Below are 15,458 nucleotides of genomic sequence, written 5' to 3'. Positions count from 1 at the left end.
CTTCCGGGTTCGGCGGCACGTGACATCCCAATCCTCATCAGGACTTGATTAAAGTGCGGTGGGGGCTGGGATCAAAGAGCCGCGCCTCGCCAAGTGTGCGCCAGCTTGCGTGTGTCTCTTTGGAGGGAAACTGACTCTAGCTTAGCCGAGACACTACGGTGGGCTGCAGCGATCACAATGGCCGGTGGAAGCTCCCTGGAAGCGGTGAAGAAGAAAATCAAGTCGTTGCAAGAGCAGGCGGATGTGGCGGAAGACCGAGCCGCCTCACTGCAGCGGGAAGTCAACCTGGAGAGGAACGCGAGGGAAGCAGTAAGCCCATGCTAATGATTTAAGGCAATTAGTCTGCAGGCTGCCGGCGGCACTAGGCGGAAATCTGCTCAAATAGCGTGGCTGCTAGGCCCAGACAGCAGTGGTTCACGCTTTTATGCACTCAGACAAAAGTAGTACGGGAAATTAGCCCGCTAATTTGTCTTTAAAACACCGAGTGTGAAGTAGGCTAGCTTTCCCTGTGCTAAAGCTACACATAGCACTTCCAATTAGTCTATATCATGTGACTTAATCACATCTTGGTATTTAATTGTAAACAATTCAATCCCGACTGCACTATGCGAAATAAAACAACCCCTGTGCTGCATCCCTGACCCCGCCCTGTCCCCAACCCAAGATGTTTGGATGCTGCAAAGTCCCATGAGGAGCATCATTTTTTATTTTATTTTTGCATGTAAATCTGACTGCCTGTTGGTGCTGTTGTGCTTTCCCAGGCTGAGGGCGATGTCGCCTCCCTGAACAGACGCATCCAGCTGGTTGAGGAGGAGTTGGACCGCGCTCAGGAGCGTCTGGCCACAGCTCTGACTAAGCTGGAGGAGGCTGAGAAGGCTGCAGATGAGAGCGAGAGGTGGGTGCACCTTGCAGCTCAGGAAACTCAGCAGCAGCACAGCAAGTTTTTTTTTTAAATATATACTCTAGTATAGCGTTTGCAAAGAGCTTAAGCAGTCTGTAAATCAACCCAACACTTTTACGGAGGCGTCTGTTCGGTGCAAGTGTTGAGGTAGTAAACACACTTGTGCATTAGTGCATCACTCAAAATAGTAGCCAATGTCTCTAAAATGTTATGTCAAATGATAACTGTCATAAGCTAGCACTTAAGAGCTACATTTAGTTTGACCATGACAAAAGCTGCAGGAGGACCACTCCCAGCATCCTGTCTCAGTGCTGCCACAGCTGGCCACCGGTTGTATTGCATTGTGCAGTTTGTCCAAAGTGGTTCTCAATTCTCCTAAGCAATATGGAATAATTGGTAGATGAGCTACCAACAAAATAACCCGACTCTCGCCAGACCCTTGTAGTTCGCTGAGCTCCACACAAGGATCTGGGCTCGAGGGCAATGCAAACTCCTTCAAGATGGCAAAAAATAATGAACCAATCAGGATCGCCGGGCTGGGTTTCTTTAGGGGTGTGGGAAAAAATCTATTCGAATTCGAATCTCGATTCAGAATCGATTCTCATTTTTAAAAAATCAATTTTTTTTTTTCTTTTTTTAATTATTTTATTTTTTTTATTAATCAATCCAACAAATCAATACACAGCAATACCATAACAATGCAATCCAATTCCAAAACCAAACCCAACCCAGCAACACTCAGAACTGCAATAAACAGAGCAATTGAGAGGAGACCCAAACACGACACAGAACAAACCAAAAGTAGTGAAACAAAAATGAATATTAACAACAGTATCAATATTAGTTCCAAGTTCAACATAGCAGTGATTAAAAATCCCTAATTGGCATTATCATTAGACATTTATAAAAAAAGAAAAAAAGAATAGTCTCACAGTCGCTTACACTTGCATTGCATCTCATAAGCTTGACAACACACTGTGTCCAATATTTTCACAAAGATAAAATAAGTCATATTTTTGGTTCATTTAATAGTTAAAACACATTTACATTATTGCAATCAGTTGATAAAACATTGTCCTTTACAATTTTATAAAAGCTTTTTACAAAAATCTACTACTCTGCTTGCATGTCAGCAGACTGGGGTAGATCCTGCTGAAATCCTATGTATTGAATGAATAGAGAATCGTTTTGAATCGGGAAAATATCGTTTTTGAATCGAGAATCCCGTTGAATCGGAAAAAATCGATTTTGAATCGAGAATCGTGGCCCCAAGAATCGATATTGAATCGCATCGTGGGACACCCAAAGATTCGCAGCCCTAGATTTCATAGATGTGACGTAGCGCCGAAGCGACTGTTTGATTCAAACAACAATGGCGGCACGCAGCGAGGAGTCGTGTGCTGACATTGATTCTGCAATTGCAACTGTTTTGTTGAATATTATTTCTTTAAAAGATGAACAGAACGGTTTTGAAGCATTTATTAACTTTTCACTCTGTCGTTATCCAGTATGTCGGCTGTTCTGTTTTGGATTTCCCAGCGTCGCTCTTATCAGCGTCACATTGATTTTGTTGTGAGTGGTTGAAGTAGCACGTCATTCAAGATAACGGACAAGTGGTTTATCCAATCACATACAATGATTTTCTGAAATACATCTCCTATTGAGAACTCCCAGATCCTTGTGTAGAGCTCAGCGAACTACAAGGATCTGGCGAGAGTCAGGTTACCAACAATATATTGTCCCACAAATTATGAGGCACCGTGCGGTATCTGTGTCAGAGCCAATAGCGCAATACCATCTTAAGTGTTAGTACAGAACACTAAAGTTAGTTAAAGTTAAAGTCCCAACGATAGTCACACACACACTAGGTCGGGTGAAATTATCCTCTGCATTTGACCCATCCCCATGTTCACCCTCTGGGAAGTGAGGGAAGCAGTGAGCAGCAGCGATGGTCGCGCTAGGGAATCATTTTGGTGATTTAACCCCCGATTCCAACCCTTGATGCTGAGACCAAGCAGGGAGGCAACGGGTCCCATTTTTATAGTCTTTGGTATGACTCGGCCAGGATTTGAACTCACGACCTTCCAGTCTCAGGGCGGACACTCTAACCACAAGGCCACTGAGCAGTTTGAGGTAAAGGGCTGTGACTGAAAAATATTGAGAACCACTGCACTAATGAGTCGCGACGAGCAAGGCTCTGTAAGCTAACCACCCGCCGCCTAATGAGGTTTCACTGTTTGTTTAATTCCGCTATGGAATAAAACGCGCTTAGGTGCTGTGAGCGATGCACCGAGTGAACCCTCTTGCATTCTGATTGCAGTATGGCAATTTATCGATGCCAGCAAAGTTCGTTTTAATTTATTGTTTAATTGATTTATTGACCCAGGCCTAACATTGAGCAGGTATGGACAGCAAAATTAATTAATTGCTAATGCTAAAAGTGCGCCTTATCATGATATAACAGTATGTGTCTACAATTTTATTGATTGAGACTTTTATTAGTAGATTGCACAGTACAGTACATATTCTGTACAATTGACCACTAAATGGTAACACCCAAATAAGTTTTTCAACTTGTTTAAGTCGGGGTCCACGTTAATCAATTCATGGTAAGTACTTGAACATGGCCCTCTTCAGATTCAAGTCACACATGATCAAAACGTCTTGCGCCTGTTGTTGCTCACGGTGCCCATGATTTCATGATTAATTCTGCCTTCTCCAGAGGCATGAAGGTTATTGAGAACAGGGCGATGAAGGACGAGGAGAAGATGGAGCTGCAGGAGATCCAGTTAAAGGAGGCCAAGCACATTGCTGAGGAGGCTGACCGCAAATACGAGGAGGCAAGTTGCTCAGCTTTGTCTTTATGTGACAGTTGCCTCTGGGGACTCGCTCTTTGCTCGTGGGGTCACACAAAAAGGATTTAAGTTGCATTCCAGATGTTTTAACTCCTTGACTATGCCATCAGGTGGCCCGTAAGCTCGTGATCATTGAGAGCGATTTGGAACGTACAGAGGAGCGCGCCGAGCTGTCTGAGAGGTAGGACATCTCCTCTATATATTACTTTACTGCCTTATCTATCACCTTTTTAACCACAACTTGTAACCTCCAGTAAATGCGGTGAGCTTGAGGAGGAGCTAAAGACCGTGCAGAACAACCTGAAGTCCCTGGAGGCTCAGGCAGAGAAGGTAAGCTAGCTGGTGCCAATAATTGACATTAATCAACTTTAAATATGAACTTTGAACTTTTGTGACACTTGTTTCTTTGTGTGTGTGTATGACCACAGTACTCGCAGAAGGAGGACAAGTACGAGGAAGAGATCAAGGTTCTTACAGACAAGCTGAAGGAGGTGAGTTGTTGAAATTATTTTAGCACTTTGCAAGACATGTTTGCTATTTTTTTTAATTAAATGTTCTAAAAAGTGTAATCTAATCGTTTTCACTATGATCAATTATTTTTTTTTGCTGAGGACATCACTTGGTTCTACTGCCTTCTTTTAAAGGGGATGTGTACTTTAAAAAAAAAATGTGTTCCTATCTTTCACAATCCCTATGAAAGACAAGAACATATATTTATTTTTTTAATGCATTATAAGTCGTTCGATAAGGCAAGTACGAGGTGGCTAACAATGCAGGTACTGGAGTACACTATACCGCCCATAAAGCCTTCTAAAATAATCCAAAAACTGCTAACAATACTCCATTTACATCTCGTGAGCTGAATATTAACCAAGTATTAGTGATATATTTATTTTAAGCGCAGACAAACTATTTTTTTAAACTGAGGAGTTGGTCAACTTTGACATTAAACTTGTATGGCGAGAAATACACAAAAAGAAGGCGATTTATTTTTTAAACCTGTGGCGATTATGATTAATTGTTCATCTAAACGGGAAGATATGAACATCCCTTTAGTCGGCATCCTAGTTAGAGCAGACGTTGTACAGTAAGTGATTGTTTTTTTATGTTCGTAGTTTGTATTTCTTGTTTAGCCCTTGGCAATACTGCTACATGATGCATAGTGTGTCACTGAAGGTGCATCTGTTTAGCACACAGCTTCTATAACTTGTAGCTCATCCTACTTATATTCAGGCTCAAAAATGCCAAGTTTTGATTGATTGATTGATTGATTGATTGTGTGTGTGAGTGTGTGTGTGTGAGTGTGTCTCTCTCTCTCTCTCTCATTGGCTCCATTGTTAGCTGATTTTTGGTAGTGTTTATTTACGAATTACATGCATGTGATTTTTTTTTTGTCTATAGTTGGAAATTTCTGTAAAAATATTTTAAAAATTCAGTTTTTCTTCGTTTTTTCCGACCTACATTGTGTGTTAAAATCGTGATCCATCTCTTTGCCATACCTGACAACAACTACTGTTTTCCCATGATGACTAAGGTTTTTGATAATCCATTCCGGTTTACGGCTGCAGTGGTAAAAACTACAGTTTTCCATGAAAAATTATTAACTTAAAAATCGAAACTATGTAGATTAACTACATTTCCCAGTAGCTTGTCAATAGCTTGGCTACTTTTTAAACAAGTAGCTTGGCTATTTTTTAGACCCATGTAGCGGTTAGGTAAGCTACATGCTACTAAAGAAGAGCAAGGGAGAAGACAAAGAGAAGTGGACTGGTGTAACTCCACGGGCAGGGGACAACATGGGAAACATCAATGATTGGTTGATTTACGTATAAGAAAATCCATGATTGTTTGGTTAGTTTACAATGATGAGTCACGATTGGTTAAGATTAGGGCAAAACGTTACGGACAGGCCGATCAGAGGCAAGATAGGGCGGGTCATCGAACCAGGAAGCACGTCTGGATAAAACAATGCCCAAAACATACATTTTCGTTGTTTATCATGTAAGCCCAAATCAAAACTGCTCTCGACATGGAAGACGTGGAATACACATTTAAGAACACACATAGTTGTGGCAGACTTGATGACTTTTGCTACAGTATAGTCTGTCTACATGCTAAATTAAATTTTCATTGGTGTTTTAGAACAAGACAGTAACTGACATTTTGTTCATTATTTCTACTGTTAATATTTTGACATTAAATAGTTGAATCATTTTGAAACAAACATGACTGCAATATACTTATTTCATGGTATAACCACAAATGGCTATTCAGATAAAGGAAGTTAGCTAATGGAATAAACATTGTTTGATCTCTTTATGATGTTTGTTGCATTTGGAGCAGTTTAGAAGTGGAGAGGGTGTCAAAGAGATAGAAATAAGCTATAAAATCCAAGGCACAATTCACTAAAGCAGCAACAAAAAGGAAACTGCAAGCTGCTCAGAAATTTGCCAGGAAGGCTCATGTCAGAGCCATCAAAGCAAAAATGCCAAAGTAATGTGTAAATGTAAATGACTAGATTAACCATCTGTGGCTGTGAAGCGAACATTAGTAATGTTGTAAATACTGTATAAAGTAGGCTGGACCTGGCTGGGGACCTGCGTCCCCCAGACCCTGGCTTATTTTCAATATTTTTCATTAAGGTTCAAATCACATGCCTGGAGTTAGAATGCACACAAAAAAACATGTGTTCTTGTCTAACATAAATATTGTGAAAGATAGGCAAAAAAAAAATAGTGCAGTTCCCCATTAAGGCTAACGTAATAAATGAATGAATAAATACATTTATCCGCTTTTACCAATGTCTTAAGGTTTCTAATAATTTATATTACTCTGGCAGGCTGAGACTCGTGCTGAGTTTGCTGAGAGATCAGTCGCCAAGCTTGAGAAGACCATTGATGACCTAGAGGGTATGAATGCTTTCATTTTAACTTTTATTTTCATGCATCTGAACCGTTTTTCACAGGATATCAAACCATTCAGTTGGCGCTCACAAGGGTTTATTTTAGTCCGAGATAACGTAATACAGTGTGAGATCATGTAGGTGTCACTTTTAAAGTGTTTACTGCTAGTAAATTGTTGGGGCCATATTCTGCCATGGCTGCTCAAGGTTATGCGACATGTGAGGACGTTTTCTCTGTGACTGCTCTGGAATCTCTGACAACCTCAGCAGCTGTTACATGTGCACCTTTTCTATTTCTGTTCCGGGTTTTTCATGTCTTTTTGCCTCTGTTCTGACTTTTTTTCCATTTCCTTTTCTCTTCTTTTCTCATTCAAATTCATTGCCATCACATAATAAATAATTGCCACATTGTAGATGAGTTGTACGCCCAGAAACTGAAGTACAAGGCCATCAGCGAGGAGCTGGACCACGCCCTCAACGACATGACTTCCATGTAATTCAACATGTAGCTTGTGTGTGCTCTGTGGTCCTTGAGTAGTTCTCACACAAACTTCAACACTAATAATAGTTTCCTCTTGTGGCATGTTTGGTTTCATCTTACACAAGATTTTAGCAAAATGTGTTTCCACTAATTTTTAACGAATATCAATGGTTGATATTTCCTCCTATTCTCATTAGTTGATCTGTATCCTTTATCTCCTGCATGCCAATTGTTTTGCATCCTTCTTCACTTCTATTTGTTCTCCTTCTCCTCTCAACAGCTAAATTTTTACACCTCAGAAGCCACGTACTGATCGAACGGTGTCACCACCTCTCTCCGGCGCAGCGCTGCCACAATTTTCCATCTGTCCTCTCTGTGCTGCCCTTTCTGCCACTTTCTGTACATTGGGTCTCCAATGCTGTTGCCGCTGCCACCACCCATTTGTTCATCTCTCATGCACACCTTTTGAGCCGTGTTACTTTGTTGTAAAATAAACATTCTTCCATCTGTCACCCAATTTTTCTCTTTTTTTATCACTTTCAACCCTCATTTGTCTCTCACCCTCCACCTTGTTTTTCATTCTGTGTTTTGCTCTTAAGATCCTTTCCCATTTTCTGTTTGGGATATTATTATTTGGTCATCGTAGTGTCAATGGGTGCATACTCCAATTTACAGTGGAACCTTTTTAAAGTAGAACGCGATCTGAGTTTGTCATCTCAGGGCATTCGATTGATCGCAACTGGACTATTTGGTTTGTCCTAAGATGTTTTGCCTCTCATCCAAGTAGGCTACATTAGTCCATGCTCATAGACTTGAATTGGTGGGATCTAGTCTTGTGCCAAAACCCCAGATCTACCCCAGTGCTAATGAGGGGGAACATTTCATTTTAACGACTGTTTGCATTGACAGAAGGGATGCTATATAGGTTGCATTCAGTCACGTGACTTTTGAACAAAAGAAAACAAAGTGGTGGTCAACCAAACCGACATGGCCACTCTGCTGCAAACTGTACACAGTACGCAAGGGGCCTAGATCTTGCCGCTAAAAGCAGATACGAGCAAAAAAAGAAAATTCAACTATGCAATGGAATCGATCCCTAATAAGTTTTGTCGATCAATATCAAGTGTTATCCGTCGGAGTTCCCTGACAAGTCGAATTATCCGGTGCTCCAAATGTCATTCTACATGACAAAACAGATGAACATTTGGAAAAGCACAGAGGTCTACAGCATATTTGTGTGTGGCTGGGTCAAGGACATTGGTATCACTCATAAAGATAATCGGACACACCACTGAAGACCTGAATGCTTGTGAAAGAAGACGGAAAAGTGATCACAGCTCATTGTAACTGCATGGTCGGGTAAGTTTCAGCTCTGAGTCTTGCTATTGCCAAGTAGTTACAAGTACACATAGTTTTCCATGTCTTTATTAAAATAGAACTATAGATCTCAACGATGTGTATGTGCTGAAGCTTCATTTAATTGCTGACTTTGACCACCACTTTAAGATGAGCCGGACGTAATGTTAGGTGAATACAACCTATTGCACCTCAACAATTTTTTTTTCACTACAATTTGATGAAACCATCTTTGCCCAGGCACATCCTCCCTGTGTTAGCGTGTAAATAGTTGGGGGTTCGGCACCGGCTGCTAGACTAGATGAGACCATTGTAAGTCTATGAGCATGATCTGATGAAGCTGACTTGGATGAGCGGCAAAACGTTTTCTAAGACAAACCAAACAATCCAGTTGTGATCGATTGAATGCCCTGAGAATACAATGACCTGGATGAATGAGAACAACCATAGACAATATGAATTTGTCTGTGCATTTGTAAATTATTTTTTTCCTATAACAGAAATAACCCAAGGTCAAACTGTCCACATTATTAGCCCTTTTTGCACTGTAAAAATATTTTAGTTACAAGGATTAAAGTAATTAACATTGAACATCAAATGTATAAAATGTGTTAACCACTGTTCAAGCTGCTGTATGTCAGTTAGGTGGATGCTTTAAGGGTGCTCGCGTGTAGGGCTGTCTTTAATTAGTGGAAAATTCAATGATTCGATTCGGAGCAGTCTGATTTAATTATCAACATTGCAGTCGAATCGTTTATTAATATTACACCCCACCCCCGTGGGAGGGAGGTGAATTAACTACTCTTATTTAGTCAAGTTCAATGTCCTTTTTTGCTGCAACAGAGCAGAATACCTCACAAACTGTGGTTTAGCCTTTGGTGGAAAAAGTTGCAAATGCAATCTTTTTGTAAGTACCCTCAATTCACGTTGGAAAAGTCACATAAATGTGCTAGAGCAGTGTTTTTAAAAAAAAATAATTTTTGACTGGTCCGTATGGGCCACAGCAGTACTCAGTTGTAATACACTTTTGCACCACTTGGCAGTAATGAGAATCTTAAACAAACCGAAGAAGTCTGGAGCTTAAGTCATAGAAGTTTAAGTGCAAAAAAGCTGTATTTTCATTTGCACCAAAATTTTGATTGTTTAAACATTGTATGTAGATTAATTTTTCGTCAGTTGAGTCCTTTTCTTAAATTAAAAATCTCTATAGTTAAGACATGGTCTCATATTATTTGACAAGGTTGTGAACTGTAAGGTTAGTTATAATTATTGAATATGACGAAATTCAAAAGTAAGATTGTTAATTCAGTGTTAATATTTAAGTGGGTTCTGGGCCCCTCTGTAGTGGAAAAGTTAGGCCCTGAGGTCAAAAAGCTTAAGAACACCTGTGCTAAAGCACATCCATATGACGTTACTGACCCCTAGTGATCAGTCAGCATACATGACTACATATTTGTTTTTGTCTTGGGGGGGAAAAAATGCTATAGTCTGATCTTCGATGATGGAGAAAATCTAGCAAATCAGATTTGACTCTGAAAATCTTTAGTTGAATACTCTACTCTTGTGCGATCATTGTGACTTGCCCTCTTATTTCAAACCTTCAGGATAGGCACCCGCACGGAGGAAAATAACACTGCCACGGCGCAAGGATGGTGTTTAGTGATTTATGGTCTTGCTCACCTGTTTAGACTGCACATTGGTCATTGCATCTGTTTTTTTAATCCATTGAGGCAAGATTCTTGTGTGCAGACTTTGTTTTTTGAGTCAGATGTCTCTTACCTGCTGACAGTTTCGACTGACACTTCAGTCTTCGTCAGAGCTTTCTGGTGTGACGTATCCAAAAAGAATGTTGTACTTATATTCTAAAACCTTACTAGCGCATTTGATAGTTTTTCAATCCTTTTAGTATGTGAAAATCTCTCCTGTAGATGGGCCCCTGTCGCGATATATAAAAGCCAATCATTTCTAACATTACATTTGGTCCAGCACTGATGGTAACAGGTTAGAAATAATAAAGGCTCTATAAACCTCTCCAGTGCATTATGTTGTAAATCTCTGACTTTAAGGTGAAATGGGTTGAGCTAGTCTTCAAGCTAAAAGCAATAGTTTGGATGTGTTGAACACCTCCATGAAGCTTGCTTTCATACTGCTGTCATTTACTCATGCTTGATATTTCAGGTAAAAGGAACTTAATATTTGCATGCTGACCAAGCTTCAATGGCTACGCTAATCTAACTTTTTTCTTCAGTTAAATTAGAATACAAACTAACGTCACACTTTCTTTTGTCTTCTTGTACTAATGACCTACTTGTCTCCTCTCCAATTTCTCTCACCTGCCTTCTGACTGTCAAGACCACCTTTACAAGCAGCTTGAGAAAAACCGTCTCCTCACCAACGAGCTACGGGTAGCCCTAAACGAGGCCTGAAGTGGGGATTCGGCTCTTGTTTTGGCTTTATCCCGTCACAAATCCAGTCTAGACACATTTGCCTCATCATTTTCTTAAAAAGAGCGCATACAACCTACACTAATCAATGGGTGCTTTTAATCAGCTGGAGCAAAAACAATCCTTTTACAGGACTTTTATTATGCATGCTTCAGGAAGACATCTTGGAAAGGTCAGACACACCGTCTAGTATTTTTCCTCAGTTGTTGTCGTTGCTGTCGCACATCAGTTTGAGTCTTCAAAGTACTTGGAAGAAGCTGAGTAGGTTCTTTTGGTTTGTAGCAGTCTTTGAAGTACAATAATTTCAACATCGGTATATATGGCTTTCTGGTGAAACCTAAAATGTAATATACCTTAGAATATTTAAGTGCTTTTGCTCAACTTAGTGTTTCACAACAAGGACCTGAACGACAAAATTCACAGCAGGTTATTTTTATTTTATTTTATTTCAACTAGTGCTGTCAAATTATTACATTTCTTAATCAAATTAAAGTTGCTGTGGATTTTAAAAATTGTTTAAATTTTGCATGAGCAAAGAGACTCAAGGAAGAATGTATGTGCACTTTGTGTTATTTACACCTTTAACATGTTGGTTACATAAAATTTATTTTTTTCTAAACTAAACTAACATCCAGTTTAATGTGGACCTGTTGCTACTCCGACCGTTTGCGATATCAACGTGGTATTTTAAGATGGAAGTGTTTCGGTTAAGAGTGCATAATGTCAGTCGCTAGTTCAGTCTTTTTTTTTTTTTTTGTGTACCGGTACTCACATTTCTCAGTAGTGGGCCAATGTGCCCATTAAGTGTCTTCCATATCATCTTGATTGCTTCTGTAGTCCGTCACTACCATTTCAATTGCTCATTTGCAACCTGCGGATAAAACTCAACGGTCATTAGCCACTTCCCTGTTGGAAGACTTGCAATCGGTAGGTACTGTTAATCAATTGTTAGGTGTTGTCTTGGTCTCCAAATAAGCAGCATGACTAAGAGGACTGTTGAAATACTAATTTTAATAGAGCAGAGGGAATATATTTGTTGATTCTTGGATCACTCACACTTTGTGAATGTTGTCGCTCAACTCCTTGTAGAATAGCACAGAAACATTAAACAGTTGGACATGTGCTTCATTCTGAACCTAAAAACCTCTAAGTACCGTAGTCTTTGATGCAGCATTTAGTTGGACCAAACTGCTTATTGTATTGGTTCAAAATCAGACTAGCTTTGTGTAATTTGAACTCTGCTGTTAAGATGGACATACACTGTAGAATTTAAGTGTTTTTTAATTCCAGCTCGCACTACACTTGTAAATCACCTGTAACAGAAGATCCTGACTGCTCACACTGTTTGGGGGATGTTTTTTTTCCACTTCATTCCACTAGGTGTCATTAGTGCATGCTTCAATCTATTGGCAACTGTCAAACTATTGAAAAAGACCACTTTCCAGTTGTCCGTGGACAGTAAATGTTAATGCTGAAAACAATGCAACGTGCATTAGGGTTTTAGGAATTTTGTTGTAACTGCCAATCAAATTCCTGACTCAGAAATTCATCAGATTGAGAAATGCCATTTTAGAATGTCCCAATTTTACTCTGACAGGTCTAATATGGACAGTTTCCTCAGCCTTAGTCGTGACACATACAGTACAGCTTATGCTTTAACTTGGCACTCTTACTTTTATTTATTTTTTATATACATTGCTGCAGTTTTAGAGCTCTTTTTCCAAGGTAGGTCAAACTAATTGGCAATAGCCCTGGCTTTAGCAGAAATTCCAAATATTAGATAGAAATGTTTGGCTGCTTGATTAATATGAACACCTTAAATGTACACAATACTATACATTGTCTTAGCTCTCTTTATTTCTAAAGTTGACTGAAGCTTCCTGTTTGTGCTGGCCCACTGTTAACACTGCAATGCTATATTAACAGATAAACTTGCTCGTGCAAAAGAAGACAACGTGAGCGTAAAGCGGATGCTGGATCAGACTCTAATGGAGATATGTAACATTTGACCCAGCTGTACTCCTCTCCTCAATGTGACTGACTCTGGCACACCATGGCTGCAGTACACAAAATGTGTCTCCTCTCTGACCTCATGAAACTGTTACGCACTGGCAGCATTCACTGTATTGTCTTTATTTGAGAGAATAAGCACTTTTTTTACAGTACACAAATATCTCACATGTTCATTAAGCCAAGGTTATAAAGGAGTTTTTATTGCAGATTTTTTGTTAAGTTGCTTGTTAGTCTAACTACGGTTGTTATTTTGTAAATGATATGGTGACATTGATGTTTTTCACTTCGTATTAACACAGTTGTAGGAAATATTTGCACATTGAACTTGTTTTTTTTAATTTTTTATGTGTTATTGTTTTTCCCTTTAAGTTATTTTGAGTTTTGTCTTTGTCATTTTATCTTGGAAATGTGAATCCTTAATAAATTGGTAAACCAACTAGCTAACTTGAAGGATGGCTTTATTTTTAAAAGGTTAGTAGGCCTACATGTGCTTGGAAAAGATCACCGCACACCTGGGGGGGAACATGTTTTATTCTACAGAGCAATGGTTGAACAAGTCCATACAGTTAGGAAATTATTGATAATTACTGCTTGAGCCAACTTAAATTCCTTCCATCCATTTTCTACCGCTTATCCCTCTCAGGGTTGCCGGGGGGCTGGAGCCTATCCCAGCTGCACTTGAGCGGAAGGCAGGGTACACCCTGGACAAGTCACCACCTCATAGCAGAGCCAACACAGATAAACATTCACACACTAGGGCCAATTTCATGTTACCAATCAGCCTCCAACTTAAATAGTTTCAGAAAAATGTTGTAGGGTTGTCCAAACTTTTCCACTAAGGGCTGCACACTGAACAATTAAAGCATACGGGGGAAATTTTGATATTTTTCATTTTTGAAACCAATACAATATTTAAAACCATTTTTAACCTTTTGTGCTTCCCTCAAGTTTGGTCCCAATGACCCGGAAGGGTCTCTAAATCATACAAATGTTAAGTCCTATATGCAAGGCTTAAGTATCTAGATGAAAGTGTCTATTTTTTTCTAATGTTTTCTCCGCGTTTTGTCAAAGAACACCCAGTTGTTTTTTATGGCAAAAAATCCAAATGTGCAATATCCCTCCCTTCCCCAATTTTCAAAGTTGATTATTTGATATGAAGTAATTGGAGCCTTAAATATGTCCAATTCATACACAATTGATTTTATTTCCTTATTTTTTGATCGACAGTTAAGAAAAAATCCCACTTAAATTCTTGGAGATCAAAAAGGGCCCCACTAAGTGTTAAATATAAGTCATTAGTTTTTTTTAATTTTGTTTATTTTACTTCCAACACTTAAATCTCTAGATTAACCTCGGATTTACCTGTCGATTGTATAAGTTTTTATATTTTTGTGGGTATTTTTGTTTAGTTTTATGCCTCTTTTGTCAAAGAAAACTCTATGCAATATTTCCCCTTAAACATATTTCAAAGTGGAATATTTGCAGTGAAGTAATTTGAGTGGGAATGTCACGCCAGGGTGCCTGGACTAGATGGGGGGGGGGGAAAGCTGTGTAGAGGAAGATCACCTGGGCAGAGCCACACCGCATCAAGTTCCTGGTTCAGGCAGTCTACGACGTCCTCCACAGCCCATCCAACCTGCACACCTGGGGTTTGGCCGATACACCAGAATGTGCCCTGTGCAAGAGAAAGGGAACTCTTGAGCATATCTTGAGCTGCTGCCCAAAAGCTTTGGGGGAAGGCCTGTATCGCTGGCGGCATGACCAGGTGCTCAAAACATAACAACAGCTGCCGGAGGTCAAAGCCCTCAGCTTCATCAGGGCCGGAGAGAAACCAGAAAGGTCTTCCAGAGTAGCATTAGGGCTTCTGAACACCGCACAGGATTTGCAGCTGAAAGTGGACTTGGATAAACAGCTTAAGTTCCCCCAGCATGTCGTCAATACAACCCTGAGACCTGACATTGTACTGGTATCTGAGGCAACAAAGAACCTGGTCATGTTAGAGCTCACTGTGCCATGGGAAGACTGAATGGAGGAAGCGTTTGGGCGCGAGATGGAGAAATATGAAGGCCTCGTCAGCAACTGCCACAATCAAGGCTGGAAGGCAAGATGCAGAGGCTTCGCAGGGCAGTCCCTCTACAGGGCCTACACTGCACTCGGCATCACGGGTAAGAAAAGAAGAAGGGCTATCGGCAACAGCACATAAAAACTCACAACCCCAATGGGACGTCGATGTGAATGACTATGAGAAACCTTGGAGAGGACCGCATGTGTGGGTGTTGCCAAGTGCATGTTTTTGGCGGTGGGAGGAAGCCGGAGTACCCGGAGGGAACTCACGCAGTCACGGGGAGAACATGCAAACTCCACACAGAAAGATCCTGAGCCCGGGATTGAACTCAGGACTACTCAGGACCTTCATATTGTGAGGCACATGCACTAACCCCTGTCGCACCGTGACTGCCCTAACATACAGTTAGTTACCCCTAAACAATATTCATCACATTGGTAT

General features: G+C 40.2%; 1 protein-coding gene across 3 annotated transcripts; it reads left to right on the top strand.

Moving 5' to 3' along the window:
- Nucleotides 1–13,402, top strand: LOC133632532 (tropomyosin alpha-1 chain-like). 3 transcript variants are annotated; one of them, XM_062025012.1, is made up of 9 exons: nt 1–309; nt 762–895; nt 3,624–3,741; nt 3,867–3,937; nt 4,011–4,086; nt 4,185–4,247; nt 6,596–6,665; nt 7,073–7,151; nt 7,420–7,651. In XM_062025012.1, exons 1-9 carry the CDS (start codon nt 178–180, stop codon nt 7,421–7,423), a joined length of 747 nt encoding a protein of 248 aa, XP_061880996.1. In that variant the 5' UTR covers nt 1–177; the 3' UTR covers nt 7,424–7,651. The 3 variants fall into 3 exon arrangements, with proteins under 3 accessions (XP_061880996.1, XP_061880987.1, XP_061881004.1); XM_062025003.1 differs by lacking the exons at nt 7,073–7,151; nt 7,420–7,651 and adding an exon at nt 12,866–13,402; XM_062025020.1 differs by lacking the exons at nt 7,073–7,151; nt 7,420–7,651 and adding an exon at nt 10,848–12,859.
- Nucleotides 13,403–15,458: the final 2,056 nt, after the last annotated feature.

This window comes from Entelurus aequoreus, linkage group LG02 (assembly GCF_033978785.1).
Source record: "Entelurus aequoreus isolate RoL-2023_Sb linkage group LG02, RoL_Eaeq_v1.1, whole genome shotgun sequence".
Classification (NCBI taxonomy): Eukaryota; Metazoa; Chordata; class Actinopteri; order Syngnathiformes; family Syngnathidae; genus Entelurus; species Entelurus aequoreus.
Note: the sequence above shows the minus strand (reverse complement) of the source record. Positions and strands in the feature narration are given on the sequence as shown.

Excerpts from the sequence above, each read along its gene's own strand:
- LOC133632532 (XM_062025003.1), top strand. The coding sequence starts at position 178 with ATGGCCGGTGGAAGCTCCCTGGAAGCGGTGAAGAAGAAAATCAAGTCG. Across the intron at positions 3,742-3,866 it reads CTGACCGCAAATACGAGGAG|GTGGCCCGTAAGCTCGTGAT; the intron begins GCAAGTTGCTCA and ends CTATGCCATCAG. Across the intron at positions 6,666-12,865 it reads GACCATTGATGACCTAGAGG|ATAAACTTGCTCGTGCAAAA; the intron begins GTATGAATGCTT and ends CTATATTAACAG.